Below are 25,344 nucleotides of genomic sequence, written 5' to 3'. Positions count from 1 at the left end.
CTGCTAGTGTCCCATGCATTTGAAAATCGTAGAAATACAGTACATCTGATTAAATCTGGAAGAGACCTTAGAGATCATTTAGTCCAACCTCCTCATTTTATAGATGAGGAAACTGAGGTCCATTGTGGAGAAATGATGTGCCCATTTTCACCCAGCAAGTTATTAGCAGGGCCAGGACCAAGAACCCTGGTCTCCTGCTGATCCAATGGTCATTCCATTACCAGACTATAGAGATTTTTAATTTCTTCCACTAAGGCAGCCCTATTCTACTTGAGTAGGAACCATGTTTTTTTTTGTTTTTGTTTTTTTTATTTTGTTTTGTTTTTTACTTCTGTGGTGTCTCTCATAGAACTAGACACAGTTAGAGAACCCCATAGGTGCAATATAAGTAATGTGAATTGACCTTTTTTTTTAAGTCATTCTTGCTGACTCAACAACTCTCAAAAACAGTCTACTAAGTTTGGGAGAGGCTGTGATTTTTTCTGTGGAGGGAGTACCCACTCCAGTGAAATCACAGGACCTAGGAAGGGTGAAATGCTTTTGCTGACTCAGAATTTGCAGCTGAAAATTTCCCCCTAATTATAGCTTACAACCTCACAAAGCAGATGATTCTATTTCAGGGGTATCTCTAATTGTTAGGTAGCGACCCTTTTTGTTGAGCTGAAATTTGCCTCCTTGGTAACTCCCTCTTACCTCTAGGACCACACTGTCTTCAGTACATGAAGGTCTTTACGGTCTGGCCCTTTGTGTTTTTGCAGTCTTTAAAAACATTGCTGCTGTCCACATACTCTGACCTCCTTGCTGTTCTGCACACACAATGGTTCAAATTCTGTCACCATCTTGGCAGTGCCAGTTCTCCACGCCAGGAATGCTTTCTCTCCTAATCTCTGCTTCAGAATCCCTGACCTCCTTTAAGTACCAGTTCCTGAAGAAGGCTTTTTCTGTCTTTCCTCAGTCCCAGTCACAGTCACACTCGTCTAAGGCTGCTTCCATCTCTTCTGTAATTATCTTGTATGTATCAATTTGTATATTTGTGGTCTACCTCATTAGAATATAAGTTTCTTGAGGGCAGGGGCTATTTTTAAATTTTTCTTTGTATTCCTCGCACTTCACACAGTTCATGGAACTTAAATGTTTGTTGATTGACTGAGTCTCAGTCCAATCCAATTTAGTAAGCATTTATTAAGCACCTACTGTGTACCACTGTGCCAAGTTCTGGGGATACAATTAATAGAAAGAAAAATAGTCCCTGCCCTCAGGGAGCTTACAGTCTAATGGAAGGAGAGAACACACAACAGGAAGGCTGGTGGGGGCGAGCCATGGCGGAGGAGGTAGAGACCAGGCATTGTCTGGCCAGGGGCATCTTTTCCATGGAGTTGAACCCAGGCGTGGCAGCAGATACAAAGTGGAGGGCCTGAGAGCCAAGTTCCTGCTTTCTGTAAAGAAAGCATTAGAAGGAGTTGGGTATTCCACCCTCCAGTCAGAGGGGAAGGAGGCAGAGGGAGGTGGTGTCAGGTGAGATTGTAAGTGATGAGCTCGTCCTGGCAAGACCATCTCAGACCAAGGAATTGAAGCCAGGCAGAGCAGCGGACACAGAGTGGAGGGGATCTCAGGATATGAGAGGCCTTTGAGTCTAACCTGTACCTAAAAAGGTACACCTGACAAGGTGAGGTCACTGTCCTGTCACCCGGGTCTCCTGCTGTATGTAGCAGTTTTATTCTGTTATTTCTCACATGATAGTATAGCAGGGGCCTGCTGTAGAATTCAGAGGTAGGGTTACAGTTCCCAAGTGAGCCACTCAACAAGGAAACATCTTTGCCTTCTCCCCCAGCCCCACTTGGTCATTAGTACCATGAGCAGCCAGCAGCAGAGGAGCTCCCTTGCTGAGGATGCCTGTGGCATTTTTTTTGAATGTGTGTCTCCTCTGGCCCTCTGCTCACAGAAACTCCAGAGGGAGAGGCTGCCCAGGAGACTAAACGACACCTTCAGGGAGCTGTTCCGCATTGTTCCCAGCGATGTCGACCCATTCCTGGAGAAAGGGCCTCTGATCTGCAGGCGTTGTGCTGTTGTGGGCAACTCGGGAAACCTGAAGCAGTCCCAGTATGGGAGAGACATTGACAACCATGACTTTGTGCTGCGGTGAGTGAAGGGGCCCTCCTGGCCACCAGTAGTCTCCCAACTCCCAGGGTGCTACTCGCTAGGTAACATTGCCTTCTGGCCATCCCTGAGAGAGGCAGCTGCAGGTGGTTGTAGGAAGGTCACTGGAATGGAAATCAGGAGAATCAGATTCTAGTCCATGTTTGGTCTCTGATGTGTTATATTACCTTTCCTTCATTTTTTTTTTTTCCTTAAGCAATTGGGGTTAAGTGACTTGCCCAGGGTCACACAGCTAGTAAGTGTCAAATGTCTGAGGCTGGATTTGAACTCAGGTCCTCCTGACTCCAAGGCTGGAACTCTATCCGCCTCGCCACCTAGCTGCCCCCGTGTTGTATTACCTTAAGCAAATCATTTTAACTATCCACACTTCAATTTTTTCATCTGCCAAATGTGAATATTAATACCATTCCATATCTACTTCATAGGGATTATTGGGAGCATCAGATGATAATAATATTAATCATGAGACCAACAACTTATTTATATTGCACTTTAAGCTTTGCAAAAAATTATGTATATTTTCTCGTCTGACCGTAACAGCAACTGTGAGTGAGGTGCTATTATCCCCATTTTACAGATGAAGAAACTGAGGCTGAAAGAAATGAAGCCATTTGCCCAGGGTCACACTAGTAAGTGTCTGGGGCTGGATTTGAGCTTCAGTCTTTCTGACGCCAAATTCAGCAATCTAACATCTTTGAAAAACTTAGAAGTGCTACACAGATGATAGTATCAGACATTTATCTAACATGCAGTGGAAGACCCAAAGTTTCAGTAAGAAATATTCTCTAGCCACAGAGACTTTGTATTCTAGTTGGTAGCTGGGGTTATGAGACCCCAGTACAGTTAGTTATATTTGTTCATTCATCTATTATGCACCAGGCCCGCTGTGAGAATATTCCTTGCCTTCAAGGACCTTAATTATAATGTAGCTTCTATTCTATAATATTACATGGTAAGGACATTAGAAGGTCATGTGAAGTGTTACATGACATCCAAAGGAATTAAGCCAATACAGTTTCAGAAATGTAGAGTGCTATCACTAAAATACATTCTATAGCCTTGCTTTTGTAACACTATTCGCTATATGCTATATAACACTACTCACTATATATGCTATAATTTGTATAAGGCTGATTCATCTTGGACCCCATCCAAGGGGTTTCAGTTACTAGGTTTTGAAAAGGATCTCATCATAATAGCACCCCTACCTATGGAAAGCATAGTATAATGGGGAAGAGAGGGAAACCCTAGTATAATGGAAGTCAGAAGACTTAAAATGAAGTTCCAACTCTTCCTGTTCCTATCTGTGTGACTCCAAGTAAGTCACTTAAACTTTCCGAGCCTCAGTTTCCTCATCTGAAAAATGGAGACAATAATAGTTGCACCATCTCATGCGGGTGTTGTGAGCATCAAATCAGATACTCTACTTAAAGTACTTTCTAAACTGTCAGGATATAAAAATGTAAATTGTTGTTAGTATAGCCTTTCTCAGCCCTCATTCTAGTGACTTCCCTTTGTTAAGTATGCCCAGCTTATCTGGTTAGCATTGTTTATACTTAGTTCTTTGCATGTTGTTGCCCCCATTAGGTTATAAGCTTCTTAAGAGCAAGAACTGTTTTTTGCCTCTTTTGTATCCCCAGCATCTAGCATAGTGCTTGGCACATAGTAGGCACTTAATAAATGTGTATTGATTGATTGATAGTATCATTATTTCTTTTAAAACCAAGATGTTCTAGCATCCTAGGTGACATAATATATTTAAGATGCAACGGGTCAGGTCAGCAAAGAGCTTTAGATGGGGTCCTAAGCAGTCCCTGAAACCACATTCTGCCCTATCCCCCTGAACCTCTAGTCTCTCTTCAGCCCTATGTTTTTGTACCTTCAGAACTGATTACCACTTCAGGTCAGGTCAGATCACCATCCAGAGACTCGTATTCCACTCACCAACCTCCTATGTGACTTGCCAAACTGATGCTGAGACTGAGTTAAAAGTTAAAGATCACAGAATGTTGCAGTTGGAAGGGCCCTTCAAGCTCCCTCATTTGATAGACAAAAAAACTGAAGCCCCGAGAGAAGTGACTCTTCCAAAGTAACCCAGTGCATGTAGCAAAACAAAATCTGAGAAGTAATGCCTGCTGACAGTTGGTTTCCTCCTCTCTTCCCTCCCTATCTGCCCTTTCTGTTTTCAGGATGAATCGGGCTCCCACAGCTGGCTTTGAAGCTGACGTTGGAAGGAAGACCACTCACCACTTGGTGTACCCTGAGAGCTTCCGGGAGCTGGCAGAAAACGTCAGCATGATCCTGATTCCCTTCAAGACCATGGACTTGCAGTGGGTGATCAGCGCTATGACCAAAGGCACCATCAACTTGTAAGTCAGCTTGAGGTGGCGGGGCATAATCTCCTCAATTAGAGCATATGCTGTGGGCCTTTAGGCCTGAGAGGGTCCTTCCAATATATAAGGTAGGAGCAAAGAATGTAGAATATTGGGTCTGGAAGAGATCTTAGAATGTAGAATGTAGGGGTGGAAGGTTCCCTTGAACATTAAATGTTAGAGGAGGAAGGACCGTTAGAACATGGAATGTTAGGGCTGGAAGGGACACATGGAATTGTCAACTTCTTGAAGGTAGAGCCTAGCACCACACACAGTGCTTGGCACACAGTAGGTGCTAAATAAATTCATGTTGAATAAAGGAACATAGACTATAGATTATCAAATAGGCAAGTCCAACCTAATTTTATCGATATGGGAGCTGAACATTGTTAAGTCTTATTGGCTTTCCCCATTTCCCAGAAAGGAGAACAAATGACTTATGTCACAAGGGAACCTGAGACTTGGGATGGGAGGCGCCATCAACTTGTAAGCTAACTTGAGGCACCGAGGCATAATCTTCTTAATAAAAGTGTGCATCGTGGGCCTTTGAACTGAAAAGGTCTTTCGAATACAGAAGGTTGGAGCAAAGAACGTAGAATGTGCGGTCCAGAAGAGAAGGGTTTGGAAAAGATAGCTAAGGCAATGAAAAGCTCAAAGGTGAATTCCTATCTTGGGGTTTGGGAGTGTTGAAATAAAAGAGAGGAAGTCCTTTCATTTGTGTGGCCTGCCATTATGGGAAAGGGGCTAATTACAGGAATTGGATGTGGCCAAAACTGAGGAGTATTCTTGGTAACCAAGTCATTCGTGGGAACCAGTTCTTCCTCTCTGAGAAAATGACCCTCCACATCCCCAGGACAAGCCCAGCAGGGGAAGTTGGACTTTGCAGTACATTAAGGTTCAGCACCAAACAACCTTCCAGAAACGCCTGAAATGTGTCAGAGTCAATTCAGCTTGGAGGACTCACTTGCCTTTTGATGTCGTCCCGCGTAGTTCTTTTGACTTTGGGATGAGCTGGGTTCAATCCTGTTAACTGAGCAGACTTGGTTGAAGGCAGAAGTTAACTGTCCCAGAGCCCTGGAGAGTCACTTGTCCAAAGTCACCCAGCAGGATTGTGCCTGATCACACCTTCCCGGGGCTGTGCTTCATCCGCTGAGAAAACTATGTGGAATTTGTCAGTAAATCAACAAGCAATCAGTTGGCATCCACTGTGTACTAGACCTGGGGTCAAGAGGTCTGCGTGTGGTTTCTGGTTCCGCAGATCACTGTGTGACCCAGAAGAAGTCACTTTACCTCCTCTGTGGTTTGGAAGCTCTGCCCTCCTCCTTGTACCCCTTGCCTTCTTGTTCTGGAACCTTCCTCCTCAAGTGCCCAGCCCCTTCATACTATTCTTGCTGCCCAAAGATAGCTAATCAATGGAGGTAGCCAGGCGGCACAGTGGATAGAGTGCTGGGCCTGGAATCAGAAAGACCTCAGATACTTGCTAGCTGTGTGACCCCAGGCAAGTCACTTACCCTGTGCCTCAGTTATCTCTATTGTAAAATGAGGATCATAATAGCATCTTTCTCCCAGGGTTGTTGGAAGGATAAAATGAGATATTATCTGTAATGGATTTTGCAAACCTTAAAATGCTGTATAAATTCTGGCTCTTGTTATTCCATAAAGTGGAGGTCTTGGGCAAGTGATCTCTGAAGTTTATATCATTTCTAAATCTGAAACTCCTTAATTATTACCTGTGACCTTGAGCAAGTTCTAACCTCTCTTGGCCTCCATTTTCTCTTCTGTAAAATGACAGGGTGAGACAAGGGAGCCTCTGAGATCCCTCCTAGCCTATGATTTCGAACAGGAATAGGGATAGAACCTGAGATTTCATTGATATAGGAAACTCCCAAGTGAAGAAACTCCCCTACCAATGCAGGTCACCACCCTGGGATACGTAGGACACACACTGCAGCACTCCCCAGCGTGGTCTGAACCGGCTGAAATGTAATTGGGAAATATTCAACAAAGTAAAAATACAACAAAACATAGGTGACGTTTCATTTTGAATCCAAGCCAGTCTACTGCTCACCGGGATCCTTATGAACAGTCCCCCATTTCTGTTTTCATTTCTTGCCACTGTTCTAGACCATCGAGAGTCTAAGGGACCTGACCCAGATCACACAACCAACATGTGTCAAAGGTGGGGCTTCTACCCAGGTCTTCTATCCGAGTTGGTTCTCTTCATTTCAAATACTAAGCATGCTATAGAAGATATGCCAAGAGAACTATAAACCGAGTGATCTGCAGACCTTTAGACTCAAAAAATCACTTCCAACCTAGCGGTTGAGAATGTGGCAGAGGGGGAATAAAGTTCATGGAGGAGGTGGCATTTGAATCGAATCTAGAGGAAGGAGAATTTGCAATTCTTCTAGCCCACTGTGCTCTCCATACCATGAAGGATTCTCCAGTCGGCATTTCTAAGTTTTCTTGCTTTTCCCAGCAATGGCAAAGGAAACAGCAAGTGTTCCCCAATATTGAAAATACTTTCTCTCATCTATCCAGTCTGAAGAATGAGACCCATAAAAAGAGTCACAGACCTACCAGGAGCAGAGATTCCACTTGTCATCAGGTTACATTCATTGACGTGGCCCTCCAGAGTTAATGCTCACAATGCCTACCAATGCCTACCCAGCTCTATTGATACAAATTCATTCAATTCAGCAAACGTGGGTTCGTTAAGTATTTGCTGTAGGGCAAGGTTCTCTGCACTTACCATCTTACCCTGTACATAGTAAACATTTAATAAATCACTTTTAATAAGTGAATGAATGAAGGAACTTACAATCTAATGGGGGGAGAGAGGGGAAAATAATGCATAAATACAAATAAGTGTAAGTGAAGGTAGTATATAGTAGTGAAGTTGTGTAAGAAAATTTGAATGGAAGGAGAGCCCTTCTAACTGGGAGGATTATGGAGGATGTAACTCCTGAGTTGGGCCTTGAAGGAAAAAGATGTCAATGGGCAGCTATGTGGCTTAGCGGGGGGAAAAGCTGGACTCGGACAAAGGAAGACCTAAGGTCCAATCCCATTGTTGTTCAGTAGTTTTCTCAGTCGTGTCCAGCTGTTGGTGACCCCTTTCGGGATTTCCTTGGCAAAGACACTGGAGTGGTTGCCATTTCCTTCTCCAGCTCATGAGGAACTGAGGCAAACAGAGCGAATGAAGTGACTTGCCCAGGGTCACACGGCTACTAAGTGTCTGAGGCCAGATTTGAACTCAGGAAGATGAGTCTTTCTGACTCCAGGCCTGACATTCTATCCACTGCACCACCTAGCTAGCTTCAGATCCCATTGCTGACACTTAATAACTGCCTATGGGCAAATCCGTCCCTGAGCCTCAGTGTCCTCGTCTGAAAAAAAGGTAATAATAATGATAATGATACCTTTAGCAACTGCCTCATAGTAGAAAGTCAACTGAACTGTGGGAGTCAGGAGTCCAGTTCCAGTTGTGCTATTAACCCACATTGTGACTTTGAGTCATCCTGATTCCAAGTCCAAATACTTCAGTGAATCTACTTCCTCCAAGCTTTCAAGAGAAGGGCTCTAGCCGTCACGTCTCAGAATTTGTTGAACACACATCTGTGGTCGCCTTGCACACCAAGATGGCTCATCTCCCTTCCCTGCCTTTGGTGTCAAGTCAGCAAGCCTTTGGAAAGACCTACTATGTGCCAGGCATTGTGTGAAGCACTGGGGATTCAGAGAAAGGCAAAAGATGGTTCCTGAGGTCAGGGACCTCATGGTCTAATGGAGAAGACAACATGCAAACAACTATGTTGTACAATCAAGATACATTCAATAAACTCAAGATAATCAACAGAAGGAGGACATTAGAATTAAGGGGATTGGGAAAGACTTCTAGCAGAAGGTGAGATTTTAGCTGAAACTTAAAGGAAACTAGTGAACTCAGATGAGGAGGGAGAGCATTCCCAGCAAGGTGGACAGCCAGTGAAAATGCCTAGTCAGCAGATGGAATGTCTTGTTCGAGGGACAGCCAGGAGGCCATGCCATGATGTGGAAGAGAGTAAGGTATAAGACTGGAAAGGTAGAACCATTTTGGAGAGCAATTTGGAACTGAGCCCAAAGGGCTGTAAAATGTACCCAGCAATAGCACAAGAGGTCATAAAAATGGGGAAAGGACCCACATGTACAAAAATATTTATAGCAGCTCTTTCTGCGGTGGCAAAAAATTAGAAATTGAGGGGATGCCCATCAATTGGGGAATGGTTGAACAAGTTGTGGTGTATGAATGTAATGGAATACTATTGTGCTATAAGAAATGATGAGCAGGCGGACTTCAGAAAAACCTGGAAAGACTTGTGTGGACTGATGCTGAGTGAAGTGAGCAGAACCAGGAGAACACTGTACACAGTAACAGCCACATTGTGCGATGACTAACATTGATAGACTTAGCCCTTCTCAGCAATGCAGGGATCTAAGACATCTCCAAAAGTCTTATGGTGGAGAATGCTATCCACATCCAAAGAAAGAACTATGGAGTTTGAATGCTTATCGAAGCATATTATTTGCCTTTTTTTTTCTTCTGTTTTGTTTTGTTTCCTCTTTCTGGTGGTTCCTCCCATTGCTTCTGATTCTTCCTTACAATATGACTAATGTGAAAATATGTTTAATAAGAATGTACATGTAAAGCCTAAATCAGATAGGGTGCCATCTTGGGGAGGGAGGGGGAGGAAAAATTTAAACTCAAAAGCTTATGGAAGTGATTGTTGATAAATCAAAATAAATTAATAAAAAAATTTTGAAAAAAGACTGGAAAGGTAGGGCACAGAGGAAGGGGGCAGGTTGTGAAGGGCTTTGACACCGAACAAAGGATTCTGTACCTGGTAGAGCTGAAGCCAAGTGGTCTGAAGAATCTAATGCTAACGCTAGATGAACCCTTCAGGGTCCTTTATTCCAACCCCCTTATTTGACCAATGAAGAAAGTGAGGTCCAGAGAGAAACAAGTTATCCAGGGTCACTCAGTGTGTGAAGCAAAAATAAATCAGAGAAACAATTCCCAGTGACAGTTTGTGTCCTCTCCCCTTCTCTCCCCTCTCCCTCCACCCCACCATGCAGTTTTGATGTCCAGTCATTGGGACCTCCTCGAGCACTGGCCTCACCCTGAGCCCAGGATCTCATCAGCCTGGCTTCTCCAGGCTCTGGCTGGTATCCCTCCATGGGCTCAGCCACCACCCAAGCTTTACAAGGCCCTGCATTTTACTTGATGTAGGTTGTCTCCAGGTCAACCAGAGGGAGCTGGAGGAAGGAGAGAGAGGCAACAGCCTGGTGTACACCCAGGATTTAGGGCCAGGTGATTTGGGTTCAAATTCCAACTTACAAGCTGGCTCACTGCGTAACATGTCACTTTCAGCTCTCTTTGACTCTACTGTTAGTGACAGCTGGATGATTCAGCAGAGAAAAATAGTTTGAGGAACCAAAGATGTTTAGCAGGGAGAGGCATAATAGTGGTCTTCAAGTGTATGAAGGGCTATCATATGGAAAAAGGGATTTGATTTGTTTTGCTTGTTCTCAGAGGGCCCGATTTAGAGAGGCAGCATGCTGTAGTGAATAGGTGCTGGCTCTAGAGTCAGGAAGCCTTGAAATCAAATCCTGCCTCAGATACTGACCAGCTGTGTGACTTTAGGCAAGTCACTTAACTTCTCTCTGATTCAGTTTCCTCATCTGTAAAATGGGGATAACAATAGCACCCATCTTCTAGGGTTGTTGTGAGAATCCGATGATGTAAAGGTAAAGCTCTTTGCAAACTTCAGTGTTACATAAATGCTAGCTATTATTATCTGTAAAATGGGGATGATATTTTGCCCATCTCCCTCATGGAGTTATTGTGAAGAAAAAAATTGTAGATCTTGCAACAACAGATAGGTATATTTATTTAAGAAGAAAAGATAGAGGTAATCTCCCAGAATTCCAGAGCAGGGAGGGAATTTCCATGATCATCTAGTCTAACCTCTTATTGCAAAGCCATGGTACTTTGCACAGAGCCCTGGCTCAGGAGTCAGAGGACCTGGGTTCAGATCTCCCCTGGGATGCTTACCCTATGTGGAACCTTAAGCAAGCCTTTTAAACTCCCTGAGCTTCCATTTCCTCTTCTGTAAAGTGAGAAAGTCTTACGAGATGATCTCCGAGTTCCCTTCCAGCTGTCCAACTGTCATCCAGTTAAATGGAGGCATAGAGACAGGAATGGTAAACATAGTGAGTGAGCAGCAGCATTGATCTTAAAAGCCAGGGTGCCAGGTGGTTCTTTCCCCATACAACACAGCCTCGCACTTAGGTGGCCACCAGGTTGAAGCTGCCCTCATAACAAGGTTCTCCTCGGGGCAAATGCTGCACTCTCTTGATGGCCAAGGAAGCCGAAAGGCACCATGATCCTCTGCAGGGTTCTAGTTTACAGCTTCCAGAAAGGCCTGAGATGTGTTAGAGGCAATTTACCTTTCAGGACCCACTTACCTTTTGATGTCAATATGCTCGATATTTGTGAAAGGAAGTTGAAAAACTGCTTTCTGCAATTAAAGTTCTAAGGCACAGTTCTGTTAGCTTCGAAAGAGCTCTGTGGTTGATAGTTTGTCTCTGGGCTCTCACATCCCCTTCTGCACCCCACCCTTCCTCTCTTCAGTGGTCTATTATAGCTCACAGTCTCGTGCTTCTCTAGATAGCAGGAAGATTTGCAAAGTTATGGTAAGGCAGCACAGAAAGGGCATCTGTGTGATGTCCTTGTAAGAGTGCAGAGCTGAGGCCAAGGTTCTCATCCCTGTTTTTTTACTACTGGCTACCCCCCTACTTCTGCTGCTTCCTCATCTGTGCAGTTACAGGCTTGTATTAGAAATTTATCATTATTGTTATTAACCACAATAATAATAATTCAATTAATCTTAACTAGTTTTAATTTAATTTTAATTAATTTTAAATTTAATTCATTTAACTTTAATTATTTCTGTGCAAGATTCAATTAAAAAAAACAACAAGAATTAGGAATGATCGGTTTTAGCAGGTCTGTTGTAGTCCTTTCCACAATGTTCTGGAATGAGTGGTTCTAAGATGCATTAGTAGCAGTACAAAATGCCATCATTTCTGCTCCCCACTTCCCCTATGCCCCATAAAATCCATGATCAGAGTTGACATCAAGGGTGGCAGAAGCAAGGTCACAAACTACCTCTCCTCTCTAATGTCTCCTCTCATTTCTCTCAGTGCTGTAAATCTATGCAGAAACAAAATTACTACTACTACTACCTCCCATTTATGCAGGCCTTTAAAATTTACAGAGCTCCTTCCTCACAGTGACCCTGTGAAATAAGACAACTATTATTATTCTCATTTTACAGAAGAGGGAACTGAGTCTCAGAGACTTGCCTGGGGTCACACATTGCTAATAACAAATGAAACTGGCCATTGGCCTCCAGTTCCTTCGCTTATCCCACTAGCATTAGCTACCTCTCCATGATCACTAAAGTCTCTTTAAACTCTGACATTTGATGATTCCAGGAATGAGGAACCTCCCCCCTCTGTGTGGGCAGTGAGCTAATTTTGGTTTAATTTTTATTTGTTGAAGCTGTAGTACAGTGGTCCAGATGTGTGAGGCCAAGGGGAAGAATATCTCAGTTTCCTCATCTGTAAGATGAAAGGATTAGAGTACATCTTCAGCTGTAGTGATCTTAGCTATACTTGGGTGGAGGGGAAAGAGCCCAGGATTTCAAGTCAGAGAACCTAGGTTCAAATCCTGTCTCTGTGCATGTATGACTTAAGGCAAGTCATTTTCCCATTCTGGGGCTCATTTTCCTCACCTAGAAAATGAGATTGGATTAAATGAACTCCTAAGTACCCTCCTGGCTCTAAATCTGATCTGGGTTCAAGTTTTGGCCCATTTACAGCCTGTGTAACCTTGGGCAAATCACTTAGTTTTTCAGGGTCTCAGTTGCCTCATCTGTAAAATGAAGTATTTACTGATTGATTAGGGCAGCTAGGTGGCACAGTGGATAGAGCTCCAGACCTGAAGTCAGGAAGACTTATCTTCTTAAGTTCAAATCTGGCCTCAGAAACTTCCTAGCTGTGTGATCATGGGTAAGTCATTTCACCCAGTTTGCCTCAGTTCTTCATCTGTAAAATGAGCTGAAGAAGGAAATGGCAAACCCCTCTAGTATCTTTGCCAAGAAGACCCCAAATGGGATCACAAAAAGTCATACACGACTGAAATGACTGAACAGAAACAACACTGATTGATTGATTCTACCTTTACCTCTATGCTTCTGTTTTTTTAAAAAAAAGTCATTGCTGTAAATGTATGCAGAAACATAATTATTGTCATTATTATTAACAATAATAATAATGCCTCTTATTTCTGCAGTCCTTTAAAATTTACAGAGTTCTTTCCTCACAATAACCCTATAAAGTAAAATAAGTATGGGAATTGTGTCTTGGAAACTTGCCTTAAAATGAAGTAGTTACTAAATGATTCCAACTCTAAATCTATGCTCCTATTCAAAAAAATAAAAATAAATTTTTAAAAAGGATACTCAAAAACTAGTCACCAGTGCCCCCTGGTGGCCATAACGTGGCAGGCTCTGGTTATGTGAATACCCAAAGCGTTATAGATCTCAGGATTGTAGATCTCTGGCTGGAAGGGACCTCAGAGGTCATCTGATCTATGGTCCCACCTCATTTTGCAGATTTGGAAACAAAGAGACAGTAAGACCAAGTCACTTGCCGAAGGCCATACAGGTAGTACCATCAAAGGCAGGATTAGAACCCAAGCCCAGGTCTGCATTCTTTCCTCTTTCCTGATGCTGCTGGCTGCTGATTATTTCTTCTGTTATTTATTTGCCTCTAGGAAATGCTTGCCCAGATCAGTGTAGCCACTTATTCAGAAGCATTTGGGTAGAGCTGTCCTGTGTTTCTGGTGAGACATCCAGGTGGCTCTGTGAATAGAGTATCGGGGTTGGGATCAGTGAGACCCTCAATAGCTGTGGATCCCTGAGCAGAATAATAATACCTGCCTCCCAACGTTGTTGTGAGGATCAAATGCATATGTAAAATGCTTGGCGAGCTTTAAGGTGCTCTGTAATTGCTGTTATTATTAATAATATTATTATTATTACTAACTCCACTTTTTCTTTGTCTTTCCTTCCCAGCACATATGTTCCTGTTCCCCGAAAAATACATGTGAAGAAAGAAAAGGTGAGTCAGAGAAATGGTGATATTCCTAAAAATAGCACTTTCCAGTCACAAGGGACCGTCACATTCAATGCCTTATTTGATCCACATGACAACCCCATAAGTAGCTAAGCCAAATATTATTATAGCCATTTTACAGGTGAGGAATCTGTATCTCAGAGAGGACACATGCCTTATTCATGGTCACATGTTCTGTGAGCGACATGGCTTGGGTTGAAGCCCAGGTCTTCTGATAACAAGCCTACTACTTGCATCAAACTCCCTTCCCATCACACCAAGAACATTGCCATTCCTTCTCTCCCCTCCCTCTGCTCACCAACATGGAACTAGATCGTCCTATGTGGACAAGGTCTAGACTTGGAGTGGAAGACCTGCGTTTGAATTCAGCCTCGGATACCTTCTGGCTGTGTGACTCTTTGCAAGTTATTGAGCCTGACTGTGCCTCCCTTTCCTCATCTATGGTCCTATAGGCCATGAGATGTTAGGGACATTTCTTATCTTCCAAGTTTGACATCTGTAAGTTGTAATTTACTTTTATGCTGAGAGACAGGCAAGGTGATTAGGAGAGTGCAAGGATTAGAGCCTATAACGCTGCCCCCCCCCACCCCCAGCCCTGGCAAAGAGCAAATCTAGAAAGTAGGCCTTATTCAGCCTTCCAGACCAGTTATTTGTAACCTGGGCCAACAAATGCCAAACGTTAGTTTGCAAACCCCTTGAGGCCAGGGAACACCTCTCCTGTTCTTTTGTATCTCTCCCTTCCCACCTCAGGATCTAAGTTAGTATTTAACCCCTACCTACAAGGCCTTCCATCAGTAATGACAGACTTTCTAGTGGGTAATCGGCAGGGTTGGGAGTAAGGAGACCTGTATCCAGGCTTACCCCAGGACCCTTAATATTCACAGGGATCTTGGAAATCATCAGATTCAACTCTTTCATTTTACAAAGGAAGTAACTGAGTCTAATAGTGGGCAAGTGACTTGTCCAGGGTCACCTCGCCAGCCTAGGTAAAGCCAAGACTAGAACCTGAATTCCTTGTTCACTGTTATGCCCACTAAACCAAGATGCCTGCCTTCTCCAGCAGAAAAATGAACACTAACCACCTGAAATACTCCTCCCTCCCTCCCTCCTTCCCTCCCTCCCTCCCTCCAAGGAGAAGCTGACTGGCACTCTGAGAAAGAGGCACAGCATGTACTGGTGCCCTTCCAGGGCCCACCGGCCCCCCCCACCCCCAATCTGGGCCCTCCTTGTAGTGCAGTCACTTGTATCTTAGCAGGAGTGATACAAGACACAGAAATCTCACCAATTAACCTCCAAGTCCCCTGAGAAGAGAGTCCTGTGGGTTTCCTAAGCACTTCCCTGTCACTATAATTACAAACACAGCAGGAGATCTCAAGGCAGTGAGGGAATCTGAAATCCCCCAATTAGTCAAGATTTTTAAAGAGAAATGGGGAGGGGGGGGCAGAGAAGTCCCATCGGTAATCTCTGTGCCTCCTTCTGTCTAGCACCCAGGGGATCAGACCAGTACCACTGTCAGTTCAGCCAAGGGATTCTCAAGTGTGTGAGTGTGTGTGTGTGTGTGTGTGTATGACTGAATCTTGCAGTACTAGAACTGGAAAGGACCTTGGTGTGTTAGACCCTAGTCATAACAACTGACGTGTGTGGAGTACTTAGAGCGTCTCGTCTGATCCCCGAAAGTGCCATGTGAGGGAGGTGTTGCAGGTCTTAATGTCATTCCCACTTCACAGCTGAAGAAACAAAAGCTTAGAGATTAGGGCAACTGTCCATAATCACATAAAGTTTGTGAACTCAGCCAAGCACAGCGGTGACGACGCCTTGCTGCTACAAGAACGCATGTTTTAAACAGTCCTTTTTGTGCATAGGCAAAAGAAAAAAAGCGCAAATAAAATGCTAGAGATGTATTTATAGCTAATTGTGCAACAGTTTATATCAGTGTCTGTTCTGTGGAATGTGTGAGGCATCCCAAGAAAGGATTTGAATGCAGGGTCAGGAGCTAGCATTTGAACCCAAGTCTCTCTTGACTGCAAACCCATCATTCTTTACACCAGAGGTTATCATAGGGCAGCTAGGTGGTTTAGTGGATAGAGCACCAGGCCTGGAGTCAGGAAGACTCGTCTTCCTGAGTTCAAATCTGGCCTCAGACACTTCCTAGCTGTGTGACCCTGGGCCAATCACTTAACCATGTTTGCTCCAGTTTCCTCATCTGCAAAATGAACTGGAGAAGGAAATGGCAAACCACTCCAATATCTGCCAAGAAAACCCCAAATGGGATCACGAAGAGTGAGACGTGACTGAAACGACTGAACAACAACAAAGAGGTTATCAAACATGAGACTCCATATGGCCCACGACATTCCGAGTTTGGTCTGAACCAGATTAAAATGTAATTGGGAAATATTTAACAAAGTAAATAAAAATACCAGAAAACATAGATAACACGACATTTTAAAACCAACACGTGGCCCACAGGGCTCCGTATTGGGGGCCCTGTTTCTATTTGCGTTTGACACCGTTGTTCTAAACCATGCCACTTCTCTCCTCAGATCTTAGAAAACAGTCTCAAAGCTTGACGAGCTAGAATATAGAAGATGAGAGCTAATCCTCCTCCAGAGAGAGAACTGACAAATTCTGCATGCAGATTGAAGCATAATTTTTTCACTTTTATTTTTCTTGCTTTTTCTTTGGCAAGATGGCTCATATGGAAATATATTTTGCATGATTTCACATGTATAATTAATATCACATTGCCTGCCTTTTCAATGAGTGAAGCAGGGGTGGGAGGAAGAGAGAAAATTTGGAACTCAAAACTTTTTAAAATGAATTTTAAAAATAAATATTTTTTTAAAAAAAATTAATATTAGCACTGAAAGAGACCTTAGAATACAGTCGGTTAGCAGTGGAAAAGTACTCAGAGAGAACATCCAGCCCTATTCTCTCATTCAAGAGTTACAGAAACTGAGACCCAGAGCAAATGATCCCACAGCTTGGTAGCCAGCGTATGAGGCTAGGGCTGGAACCCAGGCCTCACAGCTCCTCCCAGTCCCCATCTAAGACTTTCTTCCCACATCATTGCCTTGTTTTGCTGACCAATGTGCTACTCTTCTCTTACCCAGATTCTGATCTACCACCCAGCATTCATTAAATACGTCTTTGACAGCTGGCTCCAGAGCCATGGAAGGTACCCATCCACTGGAATTCTCTCTGTGATTCTTTCCCTGCACATATGTGATGAGGTAAAACGTTTTACTTCTCTTCCTTTTCTTTCTTTCTTTTTTAATTAAAAAAAAAAAACATTAAGTGTCTACTGTGTGTCTGGCACTCTGCTGGGGATACAAAGAAAGGCCAAAAAAAATGCTTCCTGATCTGAAGTAGCCCACAGTCAAATGGGAGAGAAAATATGATATTTTTCTCCCATATAGTGACCTGGAAATAACTGTGTACAAACAAGAGCCCTACAGGTCAAACTGGAGATCTTCCCAGAGAGAAGGCGCTAAGATTAGGGCGGATTGGGGAAGGCCTCTTGCAGGAGGTAGGGCTTTAGCTGACTTGAAGCTAGGAGGCAGTGATGAGAAGGGAGAGAGGTCCAGGTGGGGAGGAGGGCCAGGGAAAATGTCAACTGTTGGATGATTATTGACTTGTTGACTTAATGACTTAAGAAAGGATAGGAATAATCTTCTTGAATGTTGTTTTAAATTTTTTAAATTTTTTAAAATTTAAATTTAATTTCATTTTAAATTTTTTAAAAAGCAGATCTTTAGGAATGATGAGAGTCCTGGTTTAACTTTCAGGAGCTGGGTTAGGTTGCTTTGAGGGGAGCTACTCAGCCAGAAGAGCTAGCAAAAAAAGGTGGGGAAGTGGAGGATATACTCTTATTCTGAATAAATCTGTCAGCTGGAGTTACGGAACAGCAGGGAGATGCTTATCTCATCCCCTCTGCCCCAAAGTCCCCAAAGCCAACCATAGGTCTCACTGTGTTCTCTATTTACCATCCAGACCTTACCAAGAGCCCCACCCCCATCTCCATCCCCTGCTTGTCCTCCATCTGTTTCCAATCTGAGGACTCCCAGCCCCAGCTCCCCCTACACCTCTCTTAATTCACCTGCTTTCTGGCCCTTTAGCAAAGTATCTGAAAACATGGAGGACAACAGAATCACTGCATCTGAATCAGAAGGGACCTTGGAGTTTGTTTAGTTCAGCCATTCAGGAATGCCCTCTTTTCTTGCCCCAACAAGGGGTCATCTAACTTCCACCTGACCTTTTTCAGTGACTGAGAGCATGAAGGAACCCATGCTGTCTTTGAGTAGCTCTATTTATTATGTGTAGTGATAGGGAGCTTAAAAGTTCTTCTCTTCCACTTCCATCTATCATTCCTAATTCATAGGATCATAGGTTAAGGAGTGAGAAGGGACTTTAAAGGGTGATGAGTCCAGTGCCCTAATTTCTTAGATGAGGATAATGAGTGAGGTATAGGGAGCTTACTTCCCCGGGGTCTGACACTGGCCATGCTGTATGCCCTTCCCTGGATGTACGCCAGCTTGTTCCTATGCCTCCTCAAATGTGATCCCCAGGATGGAATCCAGTATTCGTACCTGGGGTCAGAGGGAATGTGTACCTTCACCTCCTTTGTTCTGAATATGGTGTCCTCTCTTAATGCCCTCTCAGAACTAATTCTCCTATTTGGCTGCAAAGCCACAGTGATGACTCAGAGCATACTTATAAGTCATAACTCAACCCACTCACCCCCTGCCCCCAGCCAGGAATCTTTTCCAGGAAGAGTCAAAGAACAGTGCCCCTGGAAGAGGTAACAGGTGGAATGGGTAATCTGGACCTTCCCTCCTCATGTTGCTTTGTATTTATGTGTAAATTTTCTACTTAATTATATTTGTACATGTTTCTTCCCCCCTGCCCTCTAGAATGAATATAATCCCCATGAGAGTAAGGGCTGGTTTGTTTTTTCTTGGTATTCCCCCATCTTCTTCCACAGTGCCTAACAGAGAGGAGAAGCTTAATAAATGCATGTTCCATTAAATTGTATTTTTTTGTTCTATTCTGTCAGGTGGATCTCTATGGTTTTGGGGCTGACAGTAAAGGCAACTGGCATCACTATTGGGAGAATAACCCTTCCGCTGGAGCTTTCCGAAAAACAGGTGTTCATGATGGTGACTTTGAATCCAACGTGACCACCACACTAGCATCCCTTAACAAAATACGAATCTTCAAGGGGAGATGACCCCAGGACAGGCCAAAAACTGCAGTGGATCACTCTCTGTAATTTCAGCCTCTGGCTCCTTCCTGCCTCCTTCTTCGGGGTCTGTGAGCTGGAAAAATGTGACGGGCATCGGGGCTGTGAATGGCAGCTAGACCAGTAGACTGTATCTGTTTCACACTTTCTTTTATTTCCTTTGGGACTACAAGACAATCCTTGAGAATCGGTAACAGATGGAGAATCTCAGTGCTTGAGACGGGGTGGGTGGGAAATGGGGAGAATGGGCAGATGCCGGGCAGGAGTCAGATGGGTGCACCTGATGGCAACACATGCTTCTAGAAAGAAACACGGGCCTTATTTAGAGACGTGTGACTAGAGGCATTCCGTCCCTGCTTTCTTGAAACAGAGCAAGGATTTTCCGGTGAAGGGGGAAGATTCCAGATGGACCAGGATTGAGAAAAAAGAATACAACCATCATTATTATCATAATTTCTTAAAATTTTAATGATTACCTCATTGGTCTGCTTTAGCATTCATGGGAAAATGCTGGGTTTTTTTTAAGTATCCACCAGGCAGGCCCGGTGTCTGGCTTCTTGCTCGGTAAGATCAAAAGGTCTTCTCTGTTCACTCATACACTGGCCCTCAAAGGGAAAAAAAAAAGACCTCTGGTCTCAAAGCTTTTATCAAAACATTTATCAGATACTTCTTACATCAGCATAGGAAAGAATGGGAAGATGTATAAGTCTTTGGTGTAGACCAGGTTGCTCTTCCACTGTGTTCTCTCTATTTGTTTTTTAAAGCAAGTGTTATTTTGGAAAGTTGGTGTTAAAGCAAATGTTGTTTTGGAAAAATAGGTTTTGGTTGAAATCCTTCTCAACTTGGAGCAGACTGGACATTTAATTATTCCACGTGCCTTTCTATTTTGGAAAGCAACCTTCATTCCTTTGCTAAAATGAGGCAGGAGCCCCATGTTGAACTCTTTGGGTCAAGAGAGAACTCAGACCGTGAAAACGTGACTCCCACTCTGGCAGCGTTTGCCCCATTTCCTCAAAAGTAAAGCACCCAAGCTCTGCTGGGGGAGCAAGAGAGTGGTGAGGAGAACAATTGAGTTCTACCTCCGCTGGGCCCAGGGCTACTTTGAATATCTTATGTGTCTCAAAAGCCAGTTACCAAATTAGAGAGAGGAAAATAAGTCTTAAGATTATAAAATGTGTTGATCATTTAAAGTATATTTTAAAAAACTGTCTGGCATGGGGTCCTCATGCCTTTTGAGGGAGTGTATAGAATTTCAAGATAGTCCCAGTCTTTGGGCTACAACGACGGGATCCAGTTGTTTGAATGAGGATATGGCACCTGGTACCAACCATGAGGAGATGTGACTGACAGGGGCAGTGATTGACGTGTGGGAAGAGTGGTGCTTGTCCTTCATCTCTGCTGCCGCCTCTTCCTTCCCCGTTTGTGTTCTTTCCAAATTATTTATTGATTCTTAGAAAAATGAACTGATGCTGTACATGTCACCGTCCCATCTTGGGCTTTAATTATCCCCACTGCAGCTTCGCCAGGATGCTCAGGCTTCCAGCAGCTTCCAGAACTGCTGGTTTGATTTGCAGCCATGGTGCTTGGGGCATTTGTGGTTTGGGAAGGGCTCATCCAGAGAAATCACCGACTGAGTTGTTCAGTGCTGTCAGATGGGTTTGGGCAAAGCTCTTCAGTCTGCATGGCAGCATTCCTCTTGGTCGACTAGGGCTTTGTTTCAGATTAGGTATATGCATACATGTTATGTTGGGACATGATACCCTAGAGTTAGACCTTACCCTGTAAGATTCCATTGCTACGATTCCTACCATGAAACCTTATGCCTCCTGCATTAACTGAGCTCGATTTCAACTCAGTCAATCCAACAAGCATTTTAGCATTCACGGTGCATGACACCATGCCGGGAGTCACAAGTACAAAAATGAAACAGTCCCTTCCCTGAAGGAGCCTCCATTCTACTGAAGGACTCCTTCAGATAAAGTAAAATATTAGGTAACAGGAATGTGTCAGGGTATTACAGGGGAAGAGAGTATTTGATGATTTTAATCTTCTAGTTGATTGAGAGTCAACAAACATTTGCCACGTTCCTTCTGTATGCAGAGACAATATTATACCAAATGGTAGAAGAATAAAGCTTAGTTGCCACCTTCAGGAAGTTTTGGTTTAGTAGGGGGAATGGGTACTAAGATAGATGGCTGTCATACACAGTATTATATCATTGCATTAGAAAGTCGCACAGTATGTGTTTCAACCTTTGTGGCGGATCCCAGAATCTTGAAGCCAAAAGTTTTCAGAATCCTGGGACCTCAGAATCCATCCAGTCCAGCCTGTGCTTGAAGCATGAATCCCCTCTAGGACATGTCTGACCAGTGATCATCCAGGCCCTGTTTGAACACGTCCAGTAACCAGTTCCTTTTACAGAGGATGAATTCACTTTCTGGCTTTGGTGAATAGAGTCATGAGGTAGGCAAAAATAGAGTGTGTTCCCTTGGAGAGGTGTGGGGGCAGTGAGCTGCCCAGCACTGGAGGTCTTTATATAGTTTATAAGTGAAAGGTGGGGAAACTTTTCCTCCAAATTAAGGATCACACCTGTGGGTCATCCCTGTGATGACCTTTCTCTTACATCCAAAACAATAGGTGGAGATTCTTCTTAGAGCACACTTAGCACAATGCCCTGCACACAGATCGTGCTCAGTATGTCTTCATTGATTGAGGTAGGAAATTGTGCTAAATGGGTTCCAATGCAAGGAGGATACACTTAAAAAAAAAAAAAAAAGAAAGAAAGAAAGACTAAACTAAACATTGGAAATCAGCTTGTTTTGTACTTGGAGGAGATCCTGCAACAAAGCATAGAGCCAAAGGAATCAACCCTTCCTCCGCCCCTTTTTTTTAATTCCAAGAGGTAAATTAATGCATTTAAGGTCACACAGCTATTAAGTGTCACAGAGAGGGCAAGAACCTAGGAGTCTGTTGATTTCTGATTGATTGTGTTTTATACTCCTCAAATTTGCTTGTTTTTCCTAAATTCTGAGTGCATCCCATCAACCCACCTCCCACAATAAAACCCCAATATCTTCACTGAGCCTTCTGGGCACTGGCATTCTAATTAAGAAAGTTTTCTCATGTTTGAAAATCTAGCTGGTACAAAGAGGGCTCAGACCCCTTCCTAAAGAGAAGAGACTCCCTGGTACCTTTCTGTCAGTCAGGGAGACCATTTCAAGGTGGTAAGCCTTGACCCTGCTAGACGGGGGCCCCTCCTAACAAACTGGTCCAAATGAGCCAGAGGTTCTATGAGGTAGGGATTAGATAATCAAGCCAATAACATCTCAAGTAAGTGGAGTTTTATTCCAATTAATGGTATTTGGAGTCTAAAAAGAACAGATTCAAGTATTAGAAACTTCTGGTTCCAGTGATAAGCTGGTGACCAAGATCAGGGTTACTGACAGCACCATCCCATTTCTATCATGCCATGTGATGTCCAGAGGGATGTCTTAGAGGAGACAGTTCATTGTCTCTGTCCTCTGAGAGGCTATTCAGAGTTTGACAGAAGTTAGAAACTCTGACTGTGACCTGCTGTTGTGCAATATAACACTGTTGGCTTTTAAAGGGGGAGAGGAGGGTATTCTGACATTCAAGAAGGATTGAAGGGGCCATTGGATTTGGAGTCAGAGGACCTGTGTTCAAATCCTGTGTGATGTTAATTGAGTTGCATCATCTCTGGCCTTCAGTTTCCTTCCCCATGAAATGAGGTGGTTAGACTAGATTACCTCTAAGGTCCTTTCCAGCTCTATGATTGATGACCTTATTTATCCCATTGTCCCACTTTTAGTCCTGAATGGAGTTATTTAGAAGAATGGATGGAACATGTTGAATGCACTGAAGGTTGTAATTTTTCTACTCTTAACAAAGGTTGGACACCTTCCCCTTCCAGAAGCCACCCCCAGGAGCTTGGACCTTCTGGTCAGTGATAGTCCCACATGTTTGTGTATGAAAGAAAAAAAGGAAACTTGTCCCACCCAGCCAGCATTTATTAAGTGCCTACTGTGTGCTAGGCACTGTGCTAAGTGCTAAAGGTGCAAAGAAAGGCAAAAAACAATCCCTATTGATAAATTGAAACCCACCCATATTGCTCAAGGTGGAGTCTGAGTGTTGAAGCATTTGGAATCAAGACTGATGGGTGTGGGATGGTGCTGGACAAGTGGCCTGTGGGCCAGAAACTGTCTCTTGCTTCTCAGCCCAGTTCAGGAAGCACCTGGACCAGCATGAACTGAACACCTGGCTGTGCACTGTTCTCCCCTCACACAGTTGCTTAAGCACTTCTGGAGAGGATTCGCTCTCAAAGCCAAAGTTTCTTAAGCACTTTTTACAAAAAAAAGAAAAAAAAAGTCTTTGCTGCATCTCTGGTTTTGTTTCAACTTTGTCTTGATCTTTTATTTGCTCTGTCGCTATGCATTAGCAGTTGATAAAAATTTTGAATGAAGAGAGAGGAGTCTGAACAACTCAGATCTCAGCAATATTTTATTTATTGTTAAACATTTTCAATGATTCAATCAGAATAAATAATAAAGAACTATTTTACTGCCTTTTAACTGTCCTTTTGGTTTTGTCTGGCATAACCATAACAAAAAATCTATTTTCTCTAGACCTCTTCCTCCAGGAAAAAAAAAGAAAAGAAAAACCCTTGAAAAAAAAATATACAGTCAAGTGAAACAAATTCTCACATTTGGCTGTGACCAAAATGTCTAAAGTTTCTGTCTTCTTCTCCCACTCCCCGCCCTCCATCCCTTCCTTTGGAAATGTTTGTATTACCAGTAGGGTCAAAGTGAAAGTTGGGTTTCTCTTCCAGAGAAACTGGAAGAAAGGAGGGTCCCTCAAGCCTTCTGAGGTCTACTTCAGCAACCTAATGCTCTATAGCCTGTCTCTGTCAGAGATAGACTCTTGAGCTTTGAGTACTGTGGGCACAGTAGAGAGAGCCCTAGATTGAGAGTCAAAGGACCACGAGTCAGTCAAGTTTTATCTCTGATACTCTCTGTGTGACTGTCACCCGAGTCACTTCTTGATGGACTTCAATCTCCCGGAGCATCTGTAAAATCAGGGGTTTGGACTAGAGGATTTCAGAGGTTCCTTCTAGCTCTGAACCTGTGATCCTATATTAAACACCATGAGAGACCAACAAGCCAAGTGCTATGGAAGGTTCAAAGGGAGAGGTCACAAGTGCTTGGTGAATAATGAATTTCAGTTCTCCTTGTCTGAGACTGGGGAAAAGTGAAGAAGGTGTAGGAGATGGGGGCTGAATTGGTGCTAAACCCAAAACATCCCATCAGACCGCTAACGTCTATTCTAGTTCTAAACTTAAGATCCCACTCTAAACTTTAAGATTTCATTTATAATAATGATGATGATAATGACAATAGCCATTTCTGAAACTTTTTATGGCCTGCAAATTGCTTTATCAACTCATGTTGACTCATTTGATCCTCACAACTAGTCTGTGAGTTAAGGGCTGTTAGCCCCATTTTACAGGTAAAGAAGTTGAGGCTGACAGGTTAAATGATTTACCCAGAATCACACAGCTAAGTGTCTGCAGCAGGGTTTGAACTCAGGTCCTAGTCCAACACTCTATCCACTTTGCCATCTAGCTGATGAGTTTAACTTAGCAATTTAATTCAATTATCATTTATTAAACATCTAATATAAGTGATGTATAGTGCCTGCCTATCTGCCTTAATCATTATATGTACTAACTTTTGTTGTTGTTTAGTTAATTAGTTGCGTACAACTCTTCATGACCCCATTTGGGGGTTTTCTTGCCAAAGATACTGGAGTGGTTTGCCATTTCCTTCTCCAGCTTATTTTATAGATGAGGAAACTGAGGCAAACAGGTTTCAGTGACTTGCCCAGGATCATACGGCTAGTAAATGTCAGAAGTCATATTTGAATTCAGGTCCTCCAGACTCTAAGGCTAATACTCTACCCATTGCATCACCTAACTGCCTGGCATATACTCACTAGTGCAACAGAAAAGTAGTGCAGCAGAAACACTAATTAACTTATACTTCCCAATGCAATCAAATTTTATTAGTCAAAGCATGTAAACGTTATCTTCCAAAAGCAGACTGCCACCATCTTGCCATTTTAAAGGTTCCCATAAGTTGATTTCCTACAAGACTAGACCAATTTCCCTCTCTGCCCATCCAAAAGCCTTGTGTCTTGTTCTGGGGTGCTCTTCTGACCAGGCTCCAAATCCCCATTATCCGGTGAGCACTACCCTCCAGCCATGTACACTTATTCCAATCAAGCATAGGAAGCAAGTAGGAAATCTCAATTTAGGAACAG

General features: G+C 43.3%; 1 protein-coding gene across 1 annotated transcript in view; it reads left to right on the top strand.

Annotated features, from left to right (window-relative positions):
- Positions 1-23,591, top strand: part of ST3GAL1 (ST3 beta-galactoside alpha-2,3-sialyltransferase 1) — a 35,863-nt gene extending 12,272 nt beyond the window's left edge. Inside the window, exons 3-7 of the mRNA XM_027845484.1 lie at positions 1,943-2,139; positions 4,347-4,526; positions 13,706-13,751; positions 16,880-16,999; positions 18,823-23,591. Of these exons, the coding sequence (XP_027701285.1) occupies positions 1,943-2,139; positions 4,347-4,526; positions 13,706-13,751; positions 16,880-16,999; positions 18,823-18,996 (717 nt within the window). The 3' untranslated portion in view covers positions 18,997-23,591. The remainder of the gene's footprint in view (positions 1-1,942; positions 2,140-4,346; positions 4,527-13,705; positions 13,752-16,879; positions 17,000-18,822) is intronic.
- Positions 23,592-25,344: the final 1,753 nt, after the last annotated feature.

This window comes from Vombatus ursinus, unplaced genomic scaffold (assembly GCF_900497805.2).
Source record: "Vombatus ursinus unplaced genomic scaffold, bare-nosed wombat genome assembly UNPS02014973.1, whole genome shotgun sequence".
NCBI lineage: Eukaryota > Metazoa > Chordata > Mammalia > Diprotodontia > Vombatidae > Vombatus > Vombatus ursinus.
The sequence above is the reverse complement of the archived record's forward strand: the minus strand, read 5'-3'. Positions and strand labels throughout refer to the sequence as shown.